This window comes from Pseudorca crassidens, chromosome 15 (genome assembly GCF_039906515.1).
Source record: "Pseudorca crassidens isolate mPseCra1 chromosome 15, mPseCra1.hap1, whole genome shotgun sequence".
NCBI lineage: Eukaryota > Metazoa > Chordata > Mammalia > Artiodactyla > Delphinidae > Pseudorca > Pseudorca crassidens.
In genome coordinates this window covers 66132038-66157232 of record NC_090310.1, presented here as the reverse complement: position 1 = coordinate 66157232, position 25195 = coordinate 66132038, and the positions used below count along the sequence as shown (strand labels likewise).

Sequence of the window (25195 nt, the reverse complement as noted above, 5' to 3'; positions counted from 1 at the left end):
CACAGGCTCCGGACGCGCAGGTTCAGCGGCCATGGCTCACGGGCCCAGCCACTCCGCGGCATGTGCGATCCTCCCGGACCAGGGCACGAACCCGTGTCCCCTGCATCGGCAGGCGGACTCTCAACCACTGCGCCACCAGGGAAGCCCGGCATGGCTTATCTTATTCCATTTCATCATCAGGACAAAGCAGGTACTACTGAGCAGCTCCACTGAGGACCTGAAGTGGGTGAAGGAAGTTGCCCAAAAATCACACAGTGAGGAAATGGTCCTCATCTGAAGGATGGCCAGGAAGGAGAGGTCTTAGGGATGAACTAATTCAACCCTGTTTCCTAACAGATGCAGAGAGGATATGGAAAGGGTAGAGAAAGGGGCAGAGAGAGAGGAAAAAGATATGTAGGGGGGAGGAGAAGGGGAGGAAAGGGACAAACAAGGCCCTGAACAGCATCCTGGGGCAAACCAGGACCCCCCATTCATCTCTCTGGGCACACCTCACATCCTTCCCCAGAGCCCACTCGGTTCCCTGTCCCCTCCCTCCATTTATAGTTTATACATCCATGTGGTGCTTCTCAGAGAGGCCAATGAAAGAAAGACGTGATGTTCAGAAAGATCTGGATTCACATACTCCACTGAAAACCAGTCTATGGCTCTCTCTGCCCGACACTATGCCCCAACCCCCCCGGCTCCCTGCCCGGAAGCCATATGACCCCCATAGGCTGTCCCTGAGAAGCTCTGCTCCGCTCAAGGCCATCCTGACAGAGCAGGATGTTGTTAGGTTTAGCCTCACACTCCCGTGATGACAAGCCTGACTCTGGTCTTCAGCTTCCAGCTGCCCAGGCACCAACCCAAGTCTCCTGGTAACCACAGACTCCTGGTCTCCAGGGCCCTTCGCTTTACCACTGCGTGACACCCTGAGTCAGAAGGTCCCTCCTGAGGTTACGAGGCTCCTGCTCCAACCCTTCTCATCTCACGGCCCAATAACAGGGCAGAATCTGGCTGCAGATTTGTTTGGTTTGGCCACTAAAATGTCTTAAAAATATATGAATTTGAATGTCTTTAGATGGGGCAAGCCCTTCCCCTCAAGCTGCCCCCAGGTGCCTACTCCCTGCTCAGCCACATATACACAGTTACATTAGCTGCTGGTCCCTTAGAAACCAACCTAAGACACCTTCCTTTCCCCATCACCACCCCTCCACGCCCCTCTCCTTGGCTGCTAGGCTTCAGAAACCATTCTGGGAAATATTTTCGAGGCGATCGCTGGATGCAGTGGGGAGGCGCGGCTGGCACAATAGGAATCTGGGCAGGGTTTGTCTAGTTATTGGCTGGGGAAACTTTGGAGCCCTGGATAGTAATGAAGACACCCTTGGGGACCCAGAACAAGTTAACAGAATGGTGATCAACTTTTCTGAGCCAAAAAGGGGCTCAGGATCTACCACTGGGATAAAATATTTGAAATTGGGACCTTCCAGAAAATCTAGAAAGCAAGGTCACCAGAGAGGCCCTGCAAACGTTCCCTTCTTGTCTAGGTGGGGGGGACAGGAAAGAAGGCAGAGAAGATGAACAGTTGGTAGGTATTCGGGAAATCCTGGCTCCATTGTGGCTCCTGGATTTCTTCTGGCTGTTTTGATCACCCTTGGAATGGAGATGGCTTCTTCCCCACTCTTGATGTTTCTCTCTACGTGAAGGGAGTTGTACTAGCAGAACACTACTAGCCCCTCTCCTTTCACACTGGGAAGGAGTGACTTAAACTCTTTGGTGAATTTGGAAGGAGAAATCGGGCATGATCATCCCCTTCTCCATCCCTCCAAGCCCACATTCTGCTCTGCCCTTCCCTGCTGTGAGTGTAGGGCAGAAGACCCTGCTACTGCAGTGATTGCCTGCCTTGGTCCAGCACTGCCTGTGACTGGGGTCGTCGATAAGGCTGTCCAACTCTGGGGTTTAGTATTAGGTAACCCTCTGGCTTGATGACACCCGTCAGCTTCTCCAATATAAGTTTTGTCATTAATAAAAGTGACAGCTCAGTCTCCCTTCTGCTTTACCCTCTGTCTTCTCTCTCAGTTGATTCAGAACTTGGGCTGGGAAGTGAGGTGCTATTTATTGGACCCCTTTAAACTGTGTATAAACCTGCTAAGCCCAGCAGCTTACATCCCAGAAAGAGAAGATAGGGTGCTTTCTGTGAGCAGTCTCAATGATCTGATATTCCCGAAGTCCCCTGAGGCCTTGGCGGAACATTCTACACACTCGGTTCATCCTAATGATATCCATGGTGAGCTGGTACAGCCCCTGTGGAAACAAAACAAACAAGATCTGTGGAAACCGTCTGTTTTCAACAGTCAACAGCAGGCTGGATAGTGTGAACAAGGTGAAATGTAATAGGATTAAATGCAGTGTTGTTGCTGGAACCATAGTTACATCTTTAGGAAGTTTTCAAGCCTGTTGAAATCATACTGGTAGCTTGAAATTGGCCATGGTGGGAGTATTTATGCCACAGAAACTGGCGACTACTACAAATGGGGGCATATCCCTCCCCAGGAGCCTATTAAAGCATTCACCAGCACAGCTTTAGTTAACTGTGAAGTCCTTCACTTGGGTCCAGAAAATAATGTGCACAAGTAACGGCACGCCGTGAGGGGTGATGTAAAGAGCCTGCATGATGGAATCAGATGCATCTGAGGGAAGAATGGTCAGAGAGATGCAACAATGCTGGCTTTGAAGGCAGAGAAAGGGCCATGAGTCAAGGAATGTGGTGGTCTGTAGAAGACAGAAAGTCAAGGAAATGAATTCTTCCCTCCACCCTAGAGAAAGGAACACAGCCCTGCTAACACCTGGATTTGAACCCATGCCAGACTTCTAGCCTCCAGAAGATAATGTGTGTTTGTTTGTTTGTTTGTTTTAATTTATTTTTTGGCCGTGCCGTGCAGCATGCAAGATATTAATTCCCCAACCAGGGATCGAACCTGTGTCCCCTGCACTGGAAGCACGGAGTCTCAACCACTGGACCATCAGAGAAGTCCCAATGTGTGCTGTTTTAAGCCACTAAATTGTGGTACAGCAGTCAAAAGAAAACTAATATAACACCTAATCCAAGATAAGCCATCTTATCTTTTCCCTGGGAATTTGGAATTGGAGCTGAGAACAAATCAGCCTCTCCATCCCAATATGAATTGAGGAGTAAGGGCAGTCACCCTCTACCTGCCAAGTAAATAGAAGGGACAGGGAAACAAGTTCAACACCAAAGAGACAAATCCAGAATGTAAAACAATCTACAAGTCAGCTAACCCAGTTTCTTCAAAAAGTCAGTTGCAAGGGCTTCCCTGGTGGTGCAGTGGTTAAGAATCCGCCTGCCAAAGCAGGGGACACAGGTTTGAGCCCTGGTCTGGGAAGATCCCACATGCCGCGGAGCAACTAAGCCTGTGCACCACAACTACTGAGCCTGAGCTCTAGAGCCCACATGCCACAACTACTGAAGCCTGCACACCTAGAGCCCGTGCTCCGCCACAAGAGAAGCCATGGCAATGAGAAGCCCGCGCGCTGCAACGAAGAGTAGCCCCCACTCGCTGCAACTAGAGAAAGCCCGCGCACAGCAACGAAGACCCAACACAGCCAAAAATAAATAAGAAATAAATAAATAAATTTATTTAAAATAAAGGTCAGTTGCATGAGGAAAAAAACAAAGTGAGGGGGCTGTTCTAGACTAATACTCAAGAGACATACAAACAGGGCTTCCCTGGTGGCGCAGTTGTTGGGAATACACCTGCCAATGCAGGGGACATGGGTTTGAGCCCTAGTCCGGGAAGATCCCACATGCCGTGGAAAAACTAAGCCCGTGCACCACAACTACTGAGCCTGCACTCTAGAGTCCGCTAGCCACAACTACTGAGCCTGCACACCTAGAGCCTGTGCTCCACAAGAGAAGTCACCACAATGAGAAGCCCACGCACCACAATGAAGAGCAGCCCTCGCTCGCCGCAACTAGAGAAAGCCCACGCACAACAACAAAGACCCAATACAGCCAAATAAATAAATTTATTTTTAAAAAAAGAGAGACATGGGCTTCCCTGGTGGCGCAGTGGTTGAGAGTCCGCCTGCCGATGCAGGGGACACGGGTTCGTGCCCCAGTCTGGGAAGATCCCACATGCTGCGGAGCGGCTGGGCCCGTGAGCCATGGCCGCTGAGCCTGCGCGTCCAGAGCCTGTGCTCCGCAACGGGAGAGGCCACAACAGTGAGAGGTCTGCATACCGCAAAAAAAAAAAAAAAAAAAGAGAGACATACAAACAAATGGAAAATATGAACCTTAATTGGCTCCTGGTTCATAATAACAAGCTGTAAAAGACGTTTTAGGGACAAATAAGAAAAATACATCAGGTAGAGTCACGGGACTGGACATGGCACTAGAGTGTGTCAATGGGGGTAAAGCTCACACAATTTTGAGTGGAAAAAAGGTGAAATAAGACGCCATTTATGACACCATTTTTTAAAATGTGCCGCATACTGCAGGTTCTTATGGATACACACAGATATAATAAAAATTTTAAAATATAGACAGGAAGGGTACCTATCAATCTCAGGAAAGTTGTTGCCAGTGAGGAGAAAGGGAGTGAGATGGTGAGGTGCTCTACCTGTAACTATAATATTTTTTAAAAATTACATATCTAAAGGAAATATGGGGAAAAGCTTTATTAATAAAATTAATATTTATTGAATACAATTTGCCATTATCAGGCTCTATTCTAAGCCTATTATATGTATTGACTTATTTAATCCTCAATAACAAATCAGTGCAGTAGGTACTGCTATCATCACCCTTTACAGAAAAGAAAACAGGCACAGCAAATCAAGTAACTTGCCTAATACTAATATTAGCCGCACGACTAATAGGTGATAGGGATTTAAACCCAGGAAGTCTGGCTCCAGAGTCCTTAAGTTTAACCTATTACTCTACCCTGATGCTGGGCGTTATTCTCTCTGACTCTCCTAATAGCAAGAAGGGTGAGTACAGAGCAGTCCTCAGGGGCTCAAAGTGTAGCCAATGCCAAGGGCAGAGTAGGCTACAGGGCAGGGGTCAGAATTCAGTCTTTCCTTTGTGACTCCAAAAGGTACAGGGTGGCCACGTTTATCCGAGGCCGCCTCCTCCACCTGCCTCTCCTTTCCTGAAAGTACCTGTTTGTTCAGTCTTCCACTATTCCCTCCCGGCGTCCTTGACACTCCTCACCAATTCCTTCTTCAGGATCTGCCAGGAGTGGGACACCATATATCTCTTCATGGTTCCTGAGCTGGCAAATGGCACAACAGCCCCTTTGCTTTTCAAGGGTAGGACCACAAGTCTTTCCCCAAGAATCCAGTTATACTAGAAACAAAGTTTCCCTCAGTGGCAAGGTAAGAGCTCCTCTCCATTCCTTATCCCCAACCAACAGTGGCTGGAAGCCTCGTTCTAACAAATCTATTCTCAGAACCTCCTTATGTCACACTGGAAGAGTCTGGAAGGAAGAGAGGGCAGTGGGAAGTAACTGGAATCTGGGAATCTAACGTTTAGTGCACACTCAGAGGTATTATCTTAGTTAATCCTCACAACTATTATAAGGTGAGGGACTTCACACCCGCTCCCCGCATGCGGCTGAGGCTCAAGTAGCTAAATGACAGCCAGAGTCACAGGGCCAGCTTAAAGAAAGGAGGAGGCTTCTGGGCTTGGCGCGAGGACATCCAAAACCTCAGCCTGGGGACCACTCTGAGGCTTCGAAACTGCAGATGAGCCTGGAGTGCAGGTGCCTGGCACTATCCTATAAACCTTGTTAAACCAGCAAATCAGGAACACTCAGCAAACTGGAAGTCCTCAACCAAACGGGGTGCCAAGTGTTACAAGGTATTTGGTGACTGGAACTCAAGGACTCTGAGGTCCTTCCAAAAGTGAAGCATATAGGTTATAAAGTACTTTTTTCTACTAGATCAAAGATGGCAGCTGAAAATCCCATCTTGCTCTTGTACTAGAATCCTCAGTGAAAAACTGTGATTTCAAGTTACCGCCTGATGTGCCATTCTTATCCAGCTAAGCCCCCCCAGACTGATAGCCAAGGAAGGGTACTGAATACAGTGAGGACAGCTGGACAGCTGGGAAGAAATATTCAGGCTCTAAATTGCTAAATTCAAAGGCCACCAGTCCTGGGATGAGACACTAATCACTTACAGAGGTGAGAAGAGATAGAACTGGTTTTTCCCCCCTTACCTGGAGAAAAGATGTAAAGAACTCAAGAAGAAACAGGAAGAAAACGTTTCAGAAAAAGAGAGAAAGAGAGAGAAGCAGTGTGGTTGCCTCCCCAACCCCAGACCTAGACTTGAGGAAGAAAATCTAAGAAGATCCCCTACTACAAATGTTTAGAGGGTTTCAGAGAGAAATGACTACTGGACATGGGGAAAGCCAAAGAGACAGTAGGACGTAGATATGGACAGGGGGGTGTCCCACCAGTCCCTAAGTTGCCCCTGAGTTGCCTCAGGATCCAAGTGACATGGAGAGGACCAGGCTAATGAGGGGCATTAGAGGATGCCGGTAGGTAGAACAAAAACCTGATGGAACCTCAAAAGTAGACACTCCCAACTTCATCTGTCGCCAGCTGTGGTCGTCTCACTAGGATAAAGCTATAAAGATACATGAAGAAAGGGCAGGGCTTGTTCAGGGAGCATAAAATGTGGCTGGAAAGTGAGACGCCTAGGAGGTATGGCAGGAAGTGGGGTTAAACTGGCAGAGGCCACGAACCAGCCACCCATGGGCCAAACTGAGTTTGCAGACTGCTTTATTTGACCTACATGGTGTTTTGGTTAACATATTGTGAAAACTTAACTTCTTTATCTTTAGTTGGGGAATGGGCTCTTCAATTCACCAAAGTCCTCACCTCACACAACCGTGTTACCTGTGAGCATGTTACCTATTTGTAACCCCTGGTACAGGATCTATATGGCCTCTTTCAGGTCTAAAATCCTCTGACTATAATCAGGGGTTGCAAAATGGTAGTCTACAGGCCATATCTAGCCTGCTGGCAAGTTCTGACAGAGTTTTCAAAAAATTTTGAATTAGTTGTCAACACTTAAATACTGGGATTTTATGAGTCATTTTCTAGGAAAAAATAATTTACCAAAGTGACCCAAATAGAAAACATCTAATAGACTAATTTTCACAGGAGAAATAGAGAAAGTTGTAAAAGAGCTTTCTCACCACCACTACCACCAAAAAAGAAAAGAGTACCAGGTCCTGAAGTTTTCACAGGCAATGTCCAATAATCCTGATGTTTCTTAAACTATTCCAGAGCATAAGAAGAAGGAAAACTATCAAATTCTATTTATTAAGCAAGGAGAATACTGATACTTAAACCTGATAAAGGTAGCATGAAAAGAGAAAGCTAGAGATTCATTTCACTTACGAATATTGTTTTAAAAATCTTAAATAAAATATTAAGCTAATGAAATTCAATAGCACACTTTAAAATAGCATATCATTCCAGGAATGCAAGGATGGTCAATAGAGAATGCGTAAATATGATGTATCATGTTAGATGACTAAGGAGAAGAATCATCTGCTCTTCTTCATACATTAAAAACAATTTTTGAGAGAGGCACACACATTAACGAACATGTCATTCTTGTTGGCATTTGGGGCTCCAATGGGCTTAGCATGCCTCTGTTAGGGAGGAAGAAATTTTCCTCTTGTGTACCCTTTTAGGTTCTTCTGGCTGGTCTAAGAATTAAAATGACATGAGACAGATTAACAGGAGAAAATCAAACAAAAGTTTAATAACATGTATACTTGGGAGAGACCTGGGAAAACTGAGTAATTTGCCAAAATGGCCAAAATCCCCACCTTAAATTTCAGCTTCTTCAGCTAAAAACGAAAGAGCATGTCGGGGGTTGTGGTTTGGGACTTCAAAGGAGAGGAAGGCAATTCTACTTGGAGATAGAAAAAAACAAATATTTGGTAAACAAATGTTTCCTGGGTCATGCAGAGACAATGGGACACACAACGGACTCTGATCACTAAGGTCCTGCACGTTTCCCCCACCACACTCAGCTCATATTCTCTGCAGGTATCTCTGGCATTAGCTCTATTCCAGGCCCTTAATCTAAATTCTCTAGGTAGCTAAGGGGGAGGTAAAAAGAAAGACTTCTTGAGGTTTCTGTTTCTTAAAAATAATCAGGTTAAATTAATCTTAATGCCAAAGAGACACATTTTGGGGTGGGAAATTTTGCTCCCCTACCCCTCAGGGCTGTCCCATTGGTTGAGGGCTGCTCCTAAGGGCATTCACTTGCCAGCATTTCTGGGCTGAGCAATCCAGTGGCAGAACAAGCCCTCTGGCAAAGGTGTTCAGAGTAGGAACCCGTCGTGTCAATGAAGAAACGGCAAATGCCGAGAAGACACAGAGGGTTCAAGTCAATAGAGAAGGCCTGGGACTGAGGTCTCAGGGGAAGAGAGCTGGCAGCGCTCTGAGTCCTCCAGAGAGGGTCATGCACCTTGAGGGCAGAACCAACAACACCTTCTGTTGAACACTGGGACTGTGATGTAAGGGCTGGCTCTGGGAGCCTCCGTGGTACCACTGGCACCAAGGAGAAGCAGGGAATGGACCAGGGAAACACACAGACATGCCATCTTTGCAACGCTGCAGCTGCCAAGCTCCATCTGCCGGGAAGAGGAAAAAACTAAAACAATTCACTCACACAAAACCCTTGTCCTAAGGAGCTTTGCTAATGACCTTAAAGGACTTCCTGCCAGCCTGGAACTCTACTCTAGTGCCCTCTCCATGCAGAACTCCAACAAATAGCTTGACCAGGAAGAACTCACTTCACTTGAAGGGGAGTTATAGTAAAAAAATAAATAGCACCGGACCTATATAAATATATTACAGAAAAGTGGGAGGGGGGAGGCAGGGAACAAGGAAAACAAATATTAGATAAAAGGCACTCACCAAAAAAAACACAAAAATTAACATGAAACAGATGATAATCATGAACAGCAAAGGACTCAAAGGGCTTAATGAATTTTAAAGCAAGAGATCAAAACAAGGATGCTATAGTTCAAAGAAGAGATGATGAAGCAACTGGAGGAGATGGCACTGGCAGAGCTCAGGAAAGAAAGTATTAAAAAAACAACAACAACACATCAGAAGTGAAGGTAATTTCAGAAACATCAACAAGGAAGTGAGCCTTGCTGAATACAGAGGATAAGATTGCAAAAAGCAAGTGAAGGAGCTGGAAATGAACAATTAAAAGGGAACCAAGAAATAATATAGCTAACAAGTATGGAGACACAGACGGCAAGAAAGTGGGAGGGTTAAGCACATGGGTTTCTTCAACTTTTATAGCTGTAAATCTTAAGATACCTTTTAAATCTGATAAACCTAGAAACATGTCTAAGCACATTTAAAGATATAAAGGGAACTAACAATAATAATTAAAACTGGATAGGAAAGGATGAAGAAAAGCAGAAGTATAACAATTATCTTTTTTTTTTAAAGGTCAGTGTGAACTTTCTAATTTATTTTATTTATTTATTTACTTGTTTATTTATTTTGGTTGCATTGGGTCTTTGTTTCTGCACGCGGGCTTTCTCTAGTTGCGGCGAGCAGGGGCTACTCTTCGTTGTGGTGCACAGGCTTCTCATTGCGGTGGCTTCTCTTGTTGTGGAATGAGGGCTCTAGGGCACACAGGCTTCAGTAGTTGTGACGTGCCGGCTCAGTAGTTGTGGCACACAGGCTTAGGTGCTCCGCGGCATGTGGGATCTTCCCAGACAAGGGATTGAACCCGTGTCCCCTGCACTGGTGGGCGGATTCTTAACCACTGCACCACCAGGGAAGTCCTAATTACTCTTTTTTTGACTTTTGAATTTTGTACTATCTATCTGTCTATCTATATGTATATACATCTCACCTATTCAAATGACTGAATCAGTTTTTAAGTAATAAAACAAAATCAGTGCAGTACAATAAGGAACACAGAGCTACTGGTAGAGCACCACAGTAAAAACAGGTTCATTGAAACTGGGAACTAGGAGGGTTGCAACTGAATAGAAATCAGTGAAAGGAGAAAAAGGCAAAAAGATTATGAAGTATCTAGGCTACTGAATTTACATTGGTTTATCAAGAATGAGACTTACTAATAATAAGAGTTAGTTACAAACATAATTACATACAGAGGGTCAGATTGAGCACCCTAGACCAGTTATCTTCTTCAGTTCATCAAAACATCGAAAGATAAAACAGACCTTCATCCCAAGATCAAACATATGTGATAAAAAAGGTTATCAAAAAGAAGTTAATAGTAGAGACCAGAGCAAGCCTCTTAGACTTCATAATAAAAAATTAAACATACACACACACACACACACACACACACACACACACACACACACACACAAATGGAACAGCCTGGGGCTTTTTATCCAAACCACCTCATTAGCAAGAGGAACCTGCTTCCTCTTCACCATGAGCACAGCTGGCCCCCTGGAATGATGTATGCAGTATGTGGTGTGTGTAAATGAAATTATAGGATTACCAAATCTGTTGAAAATCTGAATTTCTTGATCACTGGTAACTTATTTAAAAATTTTCTATTTAACATCTCACATTTTAAAAAATAATGCAAAATAACAAGTGTTGGCAAGGATGAGGAGAAATTGGAACCCATGTGCATTGTTGGTGGGGATGTAAAATGGTGGAGCTGCTGTGGAAAACATAAGGTGGTTCCTCAAAAAATTAAACATAGAATTACCATATGATCCAGCAATTCCACTTCTGGGTATGTAAGAAGATAGGGTAGGGGGTCCCCAGAGAAAGAGAACCAGACATAGCTTTCTTGACATAAGAGTCGTCATTTTTGACCTAAGACATTTTGTGATCTAAGCCTGGCCACAGGCTTGTCCTTGAACAGGTCTCAGTATTAGGCACAAGATGTAACAATAGCAAAGATTATAAATCAGTTGTAAAGATTCCCAATTCTGTTTCAGTGGTAAAGATTGGCCTGAAACGCTCTACCATTACATCAACTGGAACCTAAGGGATGATGATGTTGACCTTTTCTGACCCTTTAGTGACTTCAATCAACTAAAGCTTGGACTCTGTTGACCGCTCAAACCCCTTCAAGAATATGCATGTGCCCTTGGTTTAAAACTTGCCCGATTTTGGTGTTTGGGGAGACACTGCTTTGGGAAAGATCCCCAGTGGTCTCCTTACTTACTGTAAGTAATAATAAATCCTTCCTTCTCCGGATTTTCGGCTTGGTTGTGTCTTTTGGCTCGATACTCACCAAGAGGTGAACCCAGTTTTTCGGGTAACAAGTATATACTCAAAGAAATTGACCGCAGGGACTCAAAAGAGATTTCTGTACACCATGGTCCATAGCAGCTTTATAAACAATAGTCAAAAGAGAGAAACAGGGATTTCCCTGGTGGCACAGTGGTTAAGAATCCACCTGCCAGTGCAGGGAACACGGGTTCGAGCCCTGGTCCGGGAAGATCCCACATGCCACGGAGCAGCTAAGCCCATGTGCCACGACTACTGAGCCTGCGCTCTAGAGCCCCTGAGCCGTAACTACTGAAGCCCGTGCACCTAGAGCCCGTGCTCCACAACAGAAGAAGTCACCGCAATGAGAAGCCCGTGCACCGCAACAAAGAGTAGCCCTCGCTCACTGCAACTAGAGAAAAGACCAGGTGCAGCAACGATGACCCAACGCAGCCAAAAATAAATAAATAAATAAATTTATTTGGAAAAAAACAAAAACGAAAGGGAGAAACAACCCAAATGTCCATTGACAAATGAACAGATAAACAAACAAAATGTGCCATATATATAGTGGAAAATTGGCCTTAAAAAGGAAGGAAATTCTGATACAGGCTACAATGTGGATGGACCTTGAAAATATTAACTAAAATAAGACACAAAAGCACAAATATTGTATGAGGTACCTACAAGAGTCAAATTCATAGAGACAGTAGAATGGTGGTTACCAGGGCCTGGAAGGAGGCAGGAATGGGGAGTCATTGTTTAATGGGTTCAGAGCTTCAGCTGGAGAAGATGAAAATGTGCTGGAGATGAATGGTAGTGACAGTTACAGGACAATGTCAATGTACTTAATGTCACTGAACTGTACACTTAAAGATGGTTAAAATGGTAAATTGTTTTTGTGTATTTTACCACAATTGTTTTTTAAGTTTTAAAAAAAAGTATGTTGCTGACACAGGGGGGAAGGGGGCAGGGCACAACCTTGAAAAGAATGACACAGCTGTTGAGGATACGAAAAAAACTGTTTAGAACCAATTAGGCCTAAGATGGCGGAAGATTCAACTTCCACTAGACCTTGAGCCTTATTATACACTCATTGTATTACATTAGTGTATGCTCAATGACACCCACAGGCACCACGACAGTTCCGAGGCTAACCATAAAAGGCCAAAAAGTGGGCAGTGGCCCAATGCCTGGAAATCCCCACCCCTTCCCCAAAATAGTCGGAATAATCCTCCCATTTGTTAGCCTATGAAATTACCCAGCCCATAAAAACTAACCACCGCATATTTCTGGGCCACTCTTACCTTCTGAGACCGCCCACACTCTGTGGAGTGTTTCTCCCAGGGCCTCTCTCGCCTTTTAAGACGAACTGCATTCTGCCTATGGAATGTGTGTCTCTGCTTTCACTTTACAATGGCTCGCTCTTGAATTCTTTCCTGTGCGAGGCCAAGGACCCTCACTTGGTGGCCTGTCCCAGGAACTCACCCAAGACCTGGGACGTGACCATCCTCTTGTGCCCCATTTTCCTGCTACATCTTTACAAATGAAGAGGACAAAGGTGGTCTTCTCCCCGTCCTCATTTTTCCTTTGATTATAAAAATGTAGCCCACTTAATTCTTGGGGCAGATCCCTCTTCCCTGCCCACTTGTATCCTTCACAGGCATCCTATATTAATAAATCTACTTCCTGCCTATCACTTTGCCTCTTGTTGAATTCCTTCTGCGCTGAGACGTAAAGAACCTGAGCTTCATTATGTTCTGAGCCCAGGTGTGCGGTTTCAGCTGGGAGACTGTGGGTTCGAGTACCCTCCTAAGCCAGAGATTGTGGGTCAAGTCCCATCTGAGGTGCAACTGGGTGTGAATCCCATCTAAGGTGTGAGGTTTCGAGGTATGGTTTCATTCCCCGTCCCCCACCCTTCCTGAATGATTCTGTTTAGAAGCCATTAGTTGAGGCCAGGCATAGCAGGCATCTGTCTGGGGGTAGAGGGAGGCTGTGGTGGGGTAGCACAAGGTGCTGGAGCCCTGAGCAGGGTGAGGGGACTGGGGTGAGGGCATGGTGGTGGGGGACAGGGTTAGTGTGCAACAACAGGAGACTGGTTACATTCAGGAGGGCTGGTCAAAGAAGACCGTGAGAGCCAGGTTTCTCTCTGTCAAAGAAGGGAATTAAATGTATAGAAAGAGAGAAAACTAGAATAAACCCTGTGGTGTTGGACTGGAGTTGAATGTGTTGGTGTGAACTCATGGATTTCAATATATATAGATAGGTGTAGAAATAAACAGATATAAATGTACGTGCACTTACTGTATATACATACATATATACCCTCCCTCTGTCCATGAGAGAGCCTAGGAGCAGTGACCATTCCAACAGCAATGAACAAACCCACTGCCCAAATCTTGGTTTCTAAACACCATTCTCCACTAAAAGAACAAAGGTTTCTTGGAGAAATGACTGAATCCTGAGCTGAGACAGAGAAGGTACAAGATATGCTAGAAAGTAAGAAAATACTCAAAAAATGATGGAGACGTATCAAAAGGACACAGAAGTCAGCCTGAAGGGGCTCCCACTGGTCAAATCTGAGATAATTTGAGTATCAGAATAAATAATGAATTCCAGTAGCAACCAAGATGGAGTAATCCCATTACAGCCTCTCTCCCTCATCCGTTACAACTAAAAACTCTGGACAAAATACAAACAGCAACCAACTTCAGAATCTGAAAAGCAAATAATGCCAAGTGGATTTTGGGAGTGAGGGTAGTAAAAACTTGAAGAAACAACCCCAGCGGGGCTGAGTTTCCTGGTTTAATGAAGGACACAAGTTACTAAACAAAATTCAATTGTATTTTTATATACTATCAAACAATTAAAAATAAAAAAATTTTAAACAATACCATTTATAGTAGCACTAAAAACATGAAATACTTAGGTATAACAAAATATGTGCAGGCTCTGTATGCTGAAAATTATAAAACATTGATGTAAGAAGTTAACATCTAAATAATACCAGACATGGTACTAGTTCTTTTTTTCTTTTTAAATTAATTTATTTATTTTATTTATTTTTGGCTGCACTGGGTCTTCGTGGCTGCATGTGGACTTTTCTCTAGCTGCGGTGAGTGGGGGCTACTCTTCATTGCGGTGCGCGGGCTTCTCATTGCAGTGGCTTCTCTTGTTGCGGAGCACGGGCTCTAGGCACACGGGCTTCAATAGTTGCGGCATGCAGGCTCAGTAGTTGTGGCTCACGGGCTCTAGAGCACAGGCTCGTAGTTGTGGTGCATGGGCTTGGTTGCTCCACCGCATGTGGGATCTTCCTGGACCAGGGCTCGAACCCGTGTCTCCTGCATTGGCAGGCGGATTCTTAACCACTGCGCCACCAGGGAAGCCCTGGTACTAGTTCTTTTACATATATTCTCTCATTGACTCCTCAGAGCCATTCTGTGTGGTAGTTATTATCCCCAGGCTCAGGAAGCGTATACGACTTACCTAAGGCCATATTATAAAAGAATTCATAGCAAGTTTATTTGTGATAGCCCCAAATTGGAAATAACTCAAATGCCCTTCAGTGGGTGACTGGTTAAATACACCATGGTACATCCACACCATGGATTATGACTCAGCAATAAAAATGAACTAACTATTGATACACACAAAAACCTGAAAGAAGCTCCAGGGAATTATTCTGAGTTTAAAAAAAAGCCAATCCCCAAAAGTTACATCCTAAATGATCCCATTTATACAACGTTTCTGAAATGAAAAAAATTAAAGAGATGGAGAATAGATTAGTGTTACCTGCGGTTGGGGATACAGCGTATGGGAAAGGAATGGGTGTAATTATAAAGCAGCAGCATGAGGGACGTTTGTGATGATCAAACATCTCTAGGTATTTATGGTGGTAACATTGCACTAATCTACACGTGACAGAATTGCATAGGCCTATATACATACACAAATAGTGCATATAAAACTGGTGAAAACTGAATAAACTCTGTGGATTACATCAATGTCAATTCCCTGGTTTTGATATTGCACTACAGTTATGTTACCACTGGGGAAAACTAAGTGAAGTCTGCACTCTTTTTGCAATTTTCTGTGCATCTATGATTATTTCCAAATAAAAAGCTTTTTAAAAAAAAGTATCGGGGCTTCCCTGGTGGCGCAGTGGTTGAGAGTCCGCCTGCCGATGCAGGCGACACGGGTTCGTGCCCCGGTCCGGGAGGATCCCACATGCCGCGGAGAGGCTGGGCCCGTGAGCCATGGCCACTGAGCCTGCGCGTCCGGAGCCCGTGCTCCGCAACAGGAGAAGCCACAACAGTGAGAGGCCCGCGTACCGAAAAAAAAAAGAAAAAAAGTATCTAGGCTTCTGTTCCACAACCCCCAACAGTGTGCCATCAAAAGACAACAAAACCTCTGTCTGAAAGAGTCTGGAAATCATTACTGGAGCTCTCCTTTCACAGGCATGGTCTGCAATCCACTGCTTGTCCTCTTTAATCAACATTTACTGGGCTTCCCTGGTGGCGCAGTGGTTGAGAGTCTGTCTGCCAATGCAGGGGACATGGGTTCGTGCCCCGGTCTGGGAGGATCCTACATGCCACAGAGCGTCTGGGCGCGTGAGCCATGGCCGCTGAGCCTGCGCGTCCGGAGCCTGTGCTCCGCAACAGGAGAGGCCACAACAGTGAGAGGCCCGTGTACCACAAAAAAAAAAAAAAAAAAAAAAAAATTTACTGAGTGTCAGCTGGGAGTCAGGACTTGTGTCGGAAGCTAAGTGATATGAGATGAATGAATTATCATGCATTCCCATGGGAGCTCCCAACTAGTGCTAATAAAAATGTCTAATATGATAAAAGCATTGGACTAGGAAGTCAAAAGAATTTTGTCCTCCTGGAAACACTTACTAGGTTTTTGATTTTGGACCAATCCTTTGCCTCTTGGTATCTTGATTTCTTAACCTGCAAAATTCAGAAGAGAATGCACGTAAATATATATTTTAAACTTAACCTGAGTCCTCCGGATGGGTTCAAGGCTATCTGAAATTACCTGAAATTGTATGCAGAAGTATGTAAGTGCATCCTTCTTCTAGGAAGAGGTATTATTTTTTTAAAAATAGATTTTGGGGGCTTATAACTGAAACTGATTTTGGATTTAATCTCTGAGGTCCCTTCCATTCTAACATTCGACAATTCTAGTAGAACTCTAAGATGTCTCCTTCTATCTCCAATGTTCTGTGATTCCAATAGGGATGGAAGAAATGGGCTAGAGCTGTAACACTCGTGATTCCCAGTACCACAAGAGTTCGTTCCCTTCTGCAAGAGGACGATTCAATTTTTCAACATGGAATTCTAGGCTCTTTATGATTTAACCTCTAATTGACCTTCCAACCTCAGCTCTTATCCCTTCCCCAGACCTCACCTCAGCCTGCAGTTTCCACAAAGCTTTGTTCCCATTCACTCTGTGCCTTGGTACAGACAGTGCCTTCTACCTGGAATGTCCCTAACTCGACCCTTTTTCTTCTTGAGTCTAGGCTTAAAGGTCCCCTCCTGAGTGAAGACTTCCAGGACCCCTCATCCTTACAGCAGGGTTTGGTGGGCTCCCTTAGCCCTGGATACCGACTGCCTATTACCACACAGGAAATAGGACTGTTGGTTCACTCAGGGCAGCAAACCCAACTGCCAAGGGGCCTGGCAGAGGAAGGAAAGGTTTGAAGCTGGTAGGTATGACAAACTCTAGGCCCCTGTTTTCCCACCTTTGAAAAGAAAATAGGGAAAAATATTGGCTCTAAGGAAAACGACAACCTGAGAGCAATAGTAAATGAACTCTTCTGAATGTTAATGTAACATGAAACAACATTCTATTTCAAAGAATAGGGAATGGTGGGTGGGGACTGAACCTCACTGGAACAGAGTATCTGTCTAAAGGAAGGAGACTCAGCTCCAGCTAATTGTTAACTGGCAGGAATGTGGGTGGGTCCGGTGCAGCCAGCTTGTCCACTTTTTCAAGAAAAACTGGAAATCCAGATTTGCACGTGAACTCTCAATTTTTACATATTACTAACTAAAAACATTAAAGACCCATTGTGATGACTTTCAAGGTTTTCAGGCTGTGGAAACTGTTCTGTGAGGATCTACTTCAACCCATTTACAAGAGCACATCCTATGGGGGAGGCAAGTTTTACATCAGGGCCACTGGTGTGCTGATGGCTGTTAAAGAGGCCCACTCATTCTGCATAGAAATCAAAGGTACTGCAAGGGTTATACAAAATCTTCATAAGAGACCCCTGTCTCTCCCTTAGTTTCCCAGTCTGTAAAATACATACAAAACGTATTTGTGAGCCAGTTGTCAAAAAGAATATCACTTACCAAAGGGTTGTCAGAGCTACATGCTTTTACCTGCATCATCTCACTGAATTCTCATAACTACTAATTAGGTTTTTACTTAATGAAGACAAACAATTGAAAATGTTTTACTTAATGAAGCAATTTACTTAATGAAGACAAACATTTAAAAAGCCCTTTCTTTCCAAAGTCTTCACTATTTAATCCTCTCCGCAACTCTGGCCTAAGGCAAACAAACCCTTCAGAGATTCCCCCAAGGCAGCCTGACTCCAATAGGGTAGCACAGTTTTACCGTTCAACGAATGTATAATGAAAACCATATACGTAATGTAAAATTTTCTAGTAGCCACATTTAAAAGTAAATGACACACGTGAAATTAATTTTAATTATATATTTTATTTGACCCAATATATGCAAAATACTACCAATCCAACATGTAACCAATATAAAAAATTACTGAGATATTTTACATTTTTTTTTCATACTAAGTCCTGGCTGTACTTAACATTACATCACAACCCAATTCCCACTAGCCACATGTCAAGGGCTCAGTAAGCATATGGGGCTAGTGGCCACTATATGAGGCTACGCATTTAGTCTATTTAGGAATCCTGAAATTAAAAGCAAAACCCGGAGCCACCTGTCCCTTGGTTTCAGAGGCCACGCCAAAAAGCAAAATCGTAATGGCAAAAAGTTCTTGAGCATTTACTTTGTGCCATAAAAAAGGCAACTTTTACTACGTGTGTTGCAGATCTTACACACGTTATCTTGTGTCATCCTCGCCACAAGGCGGGTGTACTGCCCTCCTCTTTTGAGTGAGCGAGAGAACTTTCTCGAGTTGGGCCCTCCTCCAGCTCCCGCCACCCGCCGGGCGCCAGCCCCCGGGAGCCATTGGTTCGCCATCATCCTAATCAGGGTCAAGTAAGGAGGCGCGCACGCAGGGGCAGACTTAGGTCACCTGCAAGCCGAACCGATCTAGGCGGAGAGGGACCCTTCTGGGCCCCTTCTCCTTAGGCTTGGGCTTCCGCTTGGGCTTGGGCTTGAGCGGCGGCTCCGGCACCGACTCCTCCTCCGACCCCTCCTCCGGCTCCTCCTCCGACTCTTCGACTTCTCCTTCTCCTAGAACTGGTGCTCGTAGGCGCCACCAGCCGGAGCCAGCCATTGCACGCTTCGACTGGTCGGCAGGCTGGCGGTAGCCACAGCCTCCTGTCGGGACTCAGGAACGCGAGAGGGCGCCGCTTCCGGGAGCCCGGACTCAGCTTCCGGACGCTCGCGCGCCGAGCTCACCATAGAGAAGCCAGCCTGGACGCCCACTTCCGGCCGTCCCGGGCGCTTTGCTGGCGCTGGTAGGCTGGGGGCCCCCACCGCCCCTCTCCCTCAGGGTCGCGCGGGCTCCGCCCTTTAACGGAAACGTCTCCCTCTTCACCCTGCCCCCTAGCAGACGCTGTGCTGCGCCCACAGCTGCCGGACAAAGGGTGACGTCCAGAGTTGGAGTCATGGCGGCAAGTGAGCCGAGCTTGGCAGTAACCGAGAGCCTCGCGCCGCTGTCGGGGAAAGAGGAAGGGGCCGGCTTGAGCTCAGGCCCGGAGCGTAATTCTACGGGCTCCTCCTCGACTCCTGAGACCCCACCGCCTGCCCCCGAATCGTCCAGCCTCAACGCCGCGGTCCCCGAAGCGAATCCTACGTTTCCCGCGGCGGCCGCCGCCGCCCTGGAGCTGCCCCTCGGGCCCGCACCCCCGGCCTCCGCGTCGTTTGCCGAAGCCGCTCCGCGATCCCCCCCAGGCCCTGGCGGCTCCCGGCCCGGCCCGGAGACGTTCCGCCAGCGATTCCGGCAGTTCCGCTACCAGGACGCGGCAGGCCCTCGGGAGGCGTTCCGACAGCTGCGGGAGCTCTCCCGCCAGTGGCTGCGGCCCGACATCCGTACGAAGGAGCAGATCGTGGAGATGCTGGTGCAGGAGCAGCTGCTCGCCATCCTGCCTGAGGCAGCGCGGGCCCGGCGGCTTCGCCGCCGCACGGACGTGCGCATCACCGGCTGAGCGGCAGAGCTGCGGGCGGCCCGGCCCGGGCGCTCTCTGGACTAGAGCCGTGATCAGATCCGAGGCCCTGAGCCTGGCTCCCCATTACGCGTTAATGAAAAATGAGTTTTGGCAGTTCCTGCAGTCTCGTGTGTCCTTTTCGTTCGTCCTTTATCGTGCTTATTTTCCCGAACCTATTTCCAACCTCCTTTCTGGCTGGTAGCGAACCAAGTTGGGAGTCCATGAGAATAAAGCCTTTGTTTCTCATTCACGTGGCCATCGTTGGCTTTTGTGGGATCATTATGTGTTGGTTAGGCCTGGGCCGCCACATCTGGGAAATTTTTTTCCTGCGCATTCCCCAGCGTCGCACTTGGGTTTCCTTTGTTTTGTGGAGTCTATGTAATGAGGGCTCCAGCAGCCTGTGTTCCATCGTCGCCCCTACCTCTCACTAGTTAGAATTTGAGCTTGTTTTCCTAAGAGAACAGATGACAGTGTTCTGTTGTCTTGTAGATGGCGGTGGGTCGTGCCGGCAAATAGCTGGCTCTACTAGGTGCTTATTTAACTGCCTACTGCTATACCAATGCTGCCACCAGCTTGCTCCATCAGCCTGCCCTTTGGGCACAGACTTCCCCAAAGGCCCAAGTTATAGGGCTATTTTAGTAAGTGTTTAGTGCCGGTGTTTACAGAGATAGGCTAGTTCTTGTTTGTGAGCTCTGGCTTAAGCCTCTATACTCACCTTTCTTACCAAATTTTAAGGCTCTTGAAAGATTTAAGGAGCATATCTGGTGTGAACTAATGGATTGCTACTCACTTTAATGTCTCTCCAACTGCCTCCCTCAACTTTTTTAATAAGCATAATTGTTTAGGAAGGGAAGAAGCAATGTGGCAAGAACAGGGAAGCTCTGCAGTATAACCTTAGAGCCTACTCCATTCCTTGAGTCTTACGCACACCCAGGAAGGAGCTGATTGGGGTTCATAGGCCGTTTGGCTTGCCCTCAGAAGGGTCCTAATTGCAGTGGGTGCCATCTTTTAATATAGGGAAGGCCAGACCTATTTTCCCTGCACTGCTTTCAACAATCAAAAATTGAATAGTCCTGCAGCTCACATCACAAAGCATGAGCCAGACTGGGCTAGAGGGTGGTGTGGGGCATTTTACTTTTGAATATTAAAGACACTTAAATGAATTCAAAAGTATTTTGCATATGTCCTTGGGATTTTGGATTTAAGCCTGCAGCTGCCTCCCTGCAGAAGATACGTCTACTAAGAATGTAAAAGCAGACTTCCTTTAAAAGGTAATGTTTATAGAAAATTAATGCACATTAAAAACAGGGTAGATGGGACTTCCCTGGTGGTGTAGTGGGTAATGAGAATCTGCCTGCCAATTCAGGAGAGACAGGTTCAAGCCCTGGTCCTGGAAGATCCCACATGCCACGGAGCAACTAAGCCCGTGTGCCACAGCTACTGAGCCTGCACTCTGGAGCCCGCGAGCCATAACTACTGAGCCTGTGTGCCACAACTACTGAAGCCTGCATGCCTAGAGCCCATGCTCTGCAACAAGAGAAGCCACTGCAATGAGAAGCCCGTGCACCGCAACAAAGAGGAGCCCTCGCTCACCACAACTAGAGAAAGCCTGCACACAGCAACGAAGACCCAATGCAGCTAAAAATAAATATAAAAAGAAAAATAAATTTATTAAAAAAAAATAGGGTAGGGCTTCCCTGGTGGTGCAGTGGCTGAGAGTCCGCCCGCCGATGCAGGGGACACGGGTTCGTGCCCTGGTCCGGGAAGATCCCACATGCCGCGGAGCTGCTGGGCCAGTGAGCCATGGCTGCTGAGCCTGTGCGTCCCGAGCCTGTGCTCTGCAACGGGAGAGGCCGCAACAGTGAGAGGCCTGCATACCGCAAAAAAAAAAAAAAAAAAGGGTAGATAACTATAACAAATGACTGAAACGTAGCAACAAAAACCTGTTTTATTTTTTCCAAATACAGATACAGAAGTTTGCATGTTTTGCAAATATTGCTTCAAAGCAACATTTCTATATACAGCGCCTTCTGTTCTAATAGCGCGTAAACATAGATATGTATCCACAGTGCAATGTTGGCTCATCAAGGGTCCACCTTGCATACACTCATCACTTAAACAAAATGATTAGTCAAACCAGAACTGTTTTTGTCAAGGCAATTTTTTTAATAGGTGGATAGTTTTTCTCAAAAGAAAACTTAGGTAGTGTACATATTTCTAAATGGTAACAGTAATATTTGCAAATAACAGTTTCCAGTGCTCCAGCCTGGGGTTAATTCAACTTGACCCAGGAATTGGGGATGGAGCCCCTCAACATGGCTTTAAATTAGGGAAGCACACTGGGGTTATCAGAACTTGGAGTCACCCCCTGCTTCCCTAAGGACAAAGGTCACAATGAGTGAAATGGGATTATTTCCTTTACAAAAAGCATACAGTAAACTCAATAATGGCCACTTGGCAAAATTAGGGTAACTCAGTTTCTTCTTTCATCTTGAAAAAGACATGAGATTGACTCCCTTAAAGTTACAGCTTCTCCAGAAGTTATGCTCAAATGTGTTTTCAGTAAAGAAAAATCAGTAATCTAATAAGTCACCATACCTCACAGTTGTGGCTACAGAAAATCATCCTGTTTCTTCCCCTTTCAGACAAGCTTCACACAGTTCTTATCATGTGGCCGTCTGATAAATTATGCAAAACACAGATGCCATGCATACTCCTTGAGCGTTTCTTCCCACACCAGAAACACCAACATTAGCAATGGGAAACAACCTCTTACAGAGGAATTGTGTCAGCTTTATTACAGATGTCATAGCCACATGTATTCCCTCTGATGGATGAGCTACAGCAGGTCAACTTGTCCTAAATTCATTTTATATCAAATGGTGAGTTAAATTACTAGACAAAGCATACCTTGAAACAGATCTTGGTACAGAGGGCTTTGTGACCGCAATGACCTGTACCTTAAAGCCTAACCATCCCAAAGGTCACCGGAGATACTGTCATTGCTATTGAGATATTGGCTACTTCACGTTTACATAGTAAATATTTGCAGCATATAACATTACAGATTCATAAACCCATAATTAACTTGTGAGTGTTAATGGATAGATGTGCTTTGATTTTTGCCTTTAGTGATAGGAAAACTAAATGGTAAAATGGGTCACTCCTCAAAGCATGGAACATTTTCTTTAACTTTGCCTAGTAAGGAAAAACAAAACAATTACACGTGGAACCGTAACCTGGAAGAGTAACAAATATTGTCTCAGAAGGTACAAACTGTACCTGGACCTTAAGCAGCATAATCACCTTGATCTCACAAAATAATACGAACAGGAAATTTAAAGTGTTAAAGTATATTAAAACAATTCTGAAAATGCCAACTACTGAACATATACCCTTCGGGGAAGGAGAAAAGCGGCAGCAGATGTAGAATCTGGTTTGTTTACAACAATACAAAGTAAGGTAATTCCCCAAACCACATTCTTTGTAACAAATCTTTACAGTGAGAGTTCAAATTTGGGGGAACCATTTTTTGGACATTAAATAGAACTGGTAAGCTGTCAAGAAGTGGGTAGAAAATGCTGTCCTTTGGGTTCCAGACCCTGCCTGCTTCAGTTTGGAATTCCTCCTAGATTCTTATTACAGTGAGATTCTAGTTCTTCCACAGGCTGTATGGGTTCTGCTACAAAAGACACAACCCAGCCAATTCTGGGGTGAAAGCATACAAAACTTGTCCCCGGTACCATGAAGTCATGCAAGAGAGGTGGTGAGAAAGTGAAGTTCTAAGAAGACAGGGCGGCCAAGGCCTCTGCTCCTTCCCAACCTCCACAGAACGGTGAAGTCACGACATTCCCACGAAGCTGGAAAAACGAAAATGATGCCTGCTGCCTAAATTCATGCCAGGCAGAAAACCAGAAGGCTTGGCATGTGCCCCAACCTGACAGAAAAGTCAATTAAATAAGCTGCAAGTTGAATTTACAACTGTTTCCGACTAAACTTTTTTGGCTCTCATTCCATTTATCATCAGTGGCACGATTTCAAGTGAAGTTTGTGCAAAAAGACTCACTCTCCATTCAACAATGTGCACAGAAGAAGGGAATCCCAAGAGTCTATTTGCTACCTTCTTGGTAGGCTTCGAGATCAGAGTGCCCTCCCTTCCAGCAGCCAAAACGGCCTCTTTGTCCAAGTCCATCACACCCCTGCCCAGATCCCTGAAGTCAGTCGGTGTCACGTGCATTCGGCATGCTAGGTTTATTTATTTAAATATGTGAAGCTCCTCCTGCAGGTGCCCCAGGATTGTGCCCCCATTAGTGTGGGGTGCCCAGTTTCATGTTGAGCAGCAGAGTGCGATCTGTTGCACCTTGCCCAGGTCCGTCAGCAGCTGCTTGATGCAATGCTTGAGCTGCGGAAGCCTGGCCAGAGGCTCTGGGGGCTCCAGCTCCCCAGTGTAGTCCAGCCAGCTCTCCAACACTGTAGGCAGAAGAGAGAGGACCCGGTGAGTTCTCAACACTTGCTCTGCAAGAATTTCAGCACTTTATCCCACCTAACCACTCATGGGGGGCGGGGAGGGAGGGCCATTTCAGGCAACACTGCCTCATCACCCTCTCTGCAAAGTATTACTCCTAGGACAAAGCTCAAATGCTGTAGAGCAGTGCAGTCCAACAGAACTTTCTGCAATGACGGAAATGGGCTATGTCTGTGTTGTCTAATATAGCCACTAGCCATATGTAGCTACTGAGTACTGAAAACGTGGCTAGTGCAACTGAGGAACTGAATTTAAATTTTATTCCATTTTAATTAATTTAAATAGCCACACATAGCTAGTGACTACTGCATTCGTGCAGCTCTATAGTCTAGCCGGCTTGGAAGGACCCACCTTTCTCAGTGTTACCGCCCCATCTTTATAAGGCTTTCCCATGTTGAAAATCAGAGAGCTTGGTGTTTTAGCCTTCTGTGAAGAAAAATTAGAATCTAAAGGGACTTGAAATGGTCTATTTTTGTCTCCATAAATTCTGATCTGCTTCATATTGATTCCTATCATCAGTAGCACAGAACACTCTGATTTTATTTTCTAAGTACTTAATGTAAAATGTCCAGATACTAACAAACTTGACTACAATTAGTTCAATATCTAAAAAGCTGTCTTGCTTCTGAGAGCAGAAATTTCTCTATAGAAAGATATTTGTTCTTCCCCAAGCCACTCCCTTAAGCTCTGGCATTTGCGGAAGGGCCATTCTGGAGCCCTGCACCTCTGACAAGAGCCAGCCCCTCCAGGTAGGCCCTGTGCTTACCCCGGCCTGCCCGTAGCCTTTCTAGTCTGTGCACCAACCTCTACTGAGCACCATCTGGACCCTGGAGCCAGCGTGCAGAAAGAGGAAGACCATGCAGTGCCTGTTCCTCAAGAAGCCTGCAGCCTCATACACAATCCTCTGCCCTCCTCAGACCAGCCCTCCATCTTCCTTCCCACCTTTCTAAATCCTTTGTTCCCTGCAAGTTACTTCTCAGGGAAGCCTTCCCCAACTCTACAATCTGAATCTGGTCCCTGTGTCACAGGTGCTATGCTATCACTTGCTC

At 45.6% G+C, this 25195-nt stretch overlaps 3 protein-coding genes across 13 annotated transcripts in view; 1 reads left to right on the top strand and 2 right to left on the bottom strand.

The window, feature by feature from the left end:
- CNBD2 (cyclic nucleotide binding domain containing 2) overlaps nt 1-19045 on the bottom strand; it is a 70400-nt gene extending 51355 nt beyond the window's left edge. For 4 of the 5 annotated variants that reach the window (XM_067707992.1, XM_067707994.1, XM_067707995.1 and 1 more), the window contains exons 1-3: nt 18544-19045; nt 16148-16201; nt 2143-2280 (exon numbers count right to left, since the gene is read on the bottom strand). In XM_067707992.1, the coding sequence (XP_067564093.1) occupies nt 2143-2280; nt 16148-16201; nt 18544-18747 (396 nt within the window). In that variant the 5' untranslated portion in view covers nt 18748-19045. Of the gene's footprint in view, nt 1-2142; nt 2281-5209; nt 5261-16147; nt 16202-18543 lie in introns of those variants that run through there. The other variant, XM_067707996.1, reaches the window with a different exon arrangement.
- Nucleotides 18887-19871, top strand: SCAND1 (SCAN domain containing 1). The gene has a single exon (XM_067707997.1). It carries the CDS (start codon nt 19082-19084, stop codon nt 19619-19621), a length of 540 nt encoding a protein of 179 aa, XP_067564098.1. The 5' UTR covers nt 18887-19081; the 3' UTR covers nt 19622-19871.
- Nucleotides 19872-21551: 1680 nt separating this feature from the next.
- The window catches only part of PHF20 (PHD finger protein 20), a 130724-nt gene continuing 127080 nt past the window's right edge, over nt 21552-25195 (bottom strand). For all 7 annotated transcript variants that reach the window (XM_067707985.1, XM_067707988.1, XM_067707989.1 and 4 more), the window contains one exon: nt 21552-24091. In XM_067707985.1, coding sequence (XP_067564086.1) covers nt 23949-24091 — 143 coding nt within the window. In that variant the 3' untranslated portion in view covers nt 21552-23948. The remainder of the gene's footprint in view (nt 24092-25195) is intronic.

Coding starts and splice junctions, on each gene's coding strand:
- SCAND1 (XM_067707997.1), top strand. CDS start 19,082: ATGGCGGCAAGTGAGCCGAGCTTGGCAGTAACCGAGAGCCTCGCGCCG.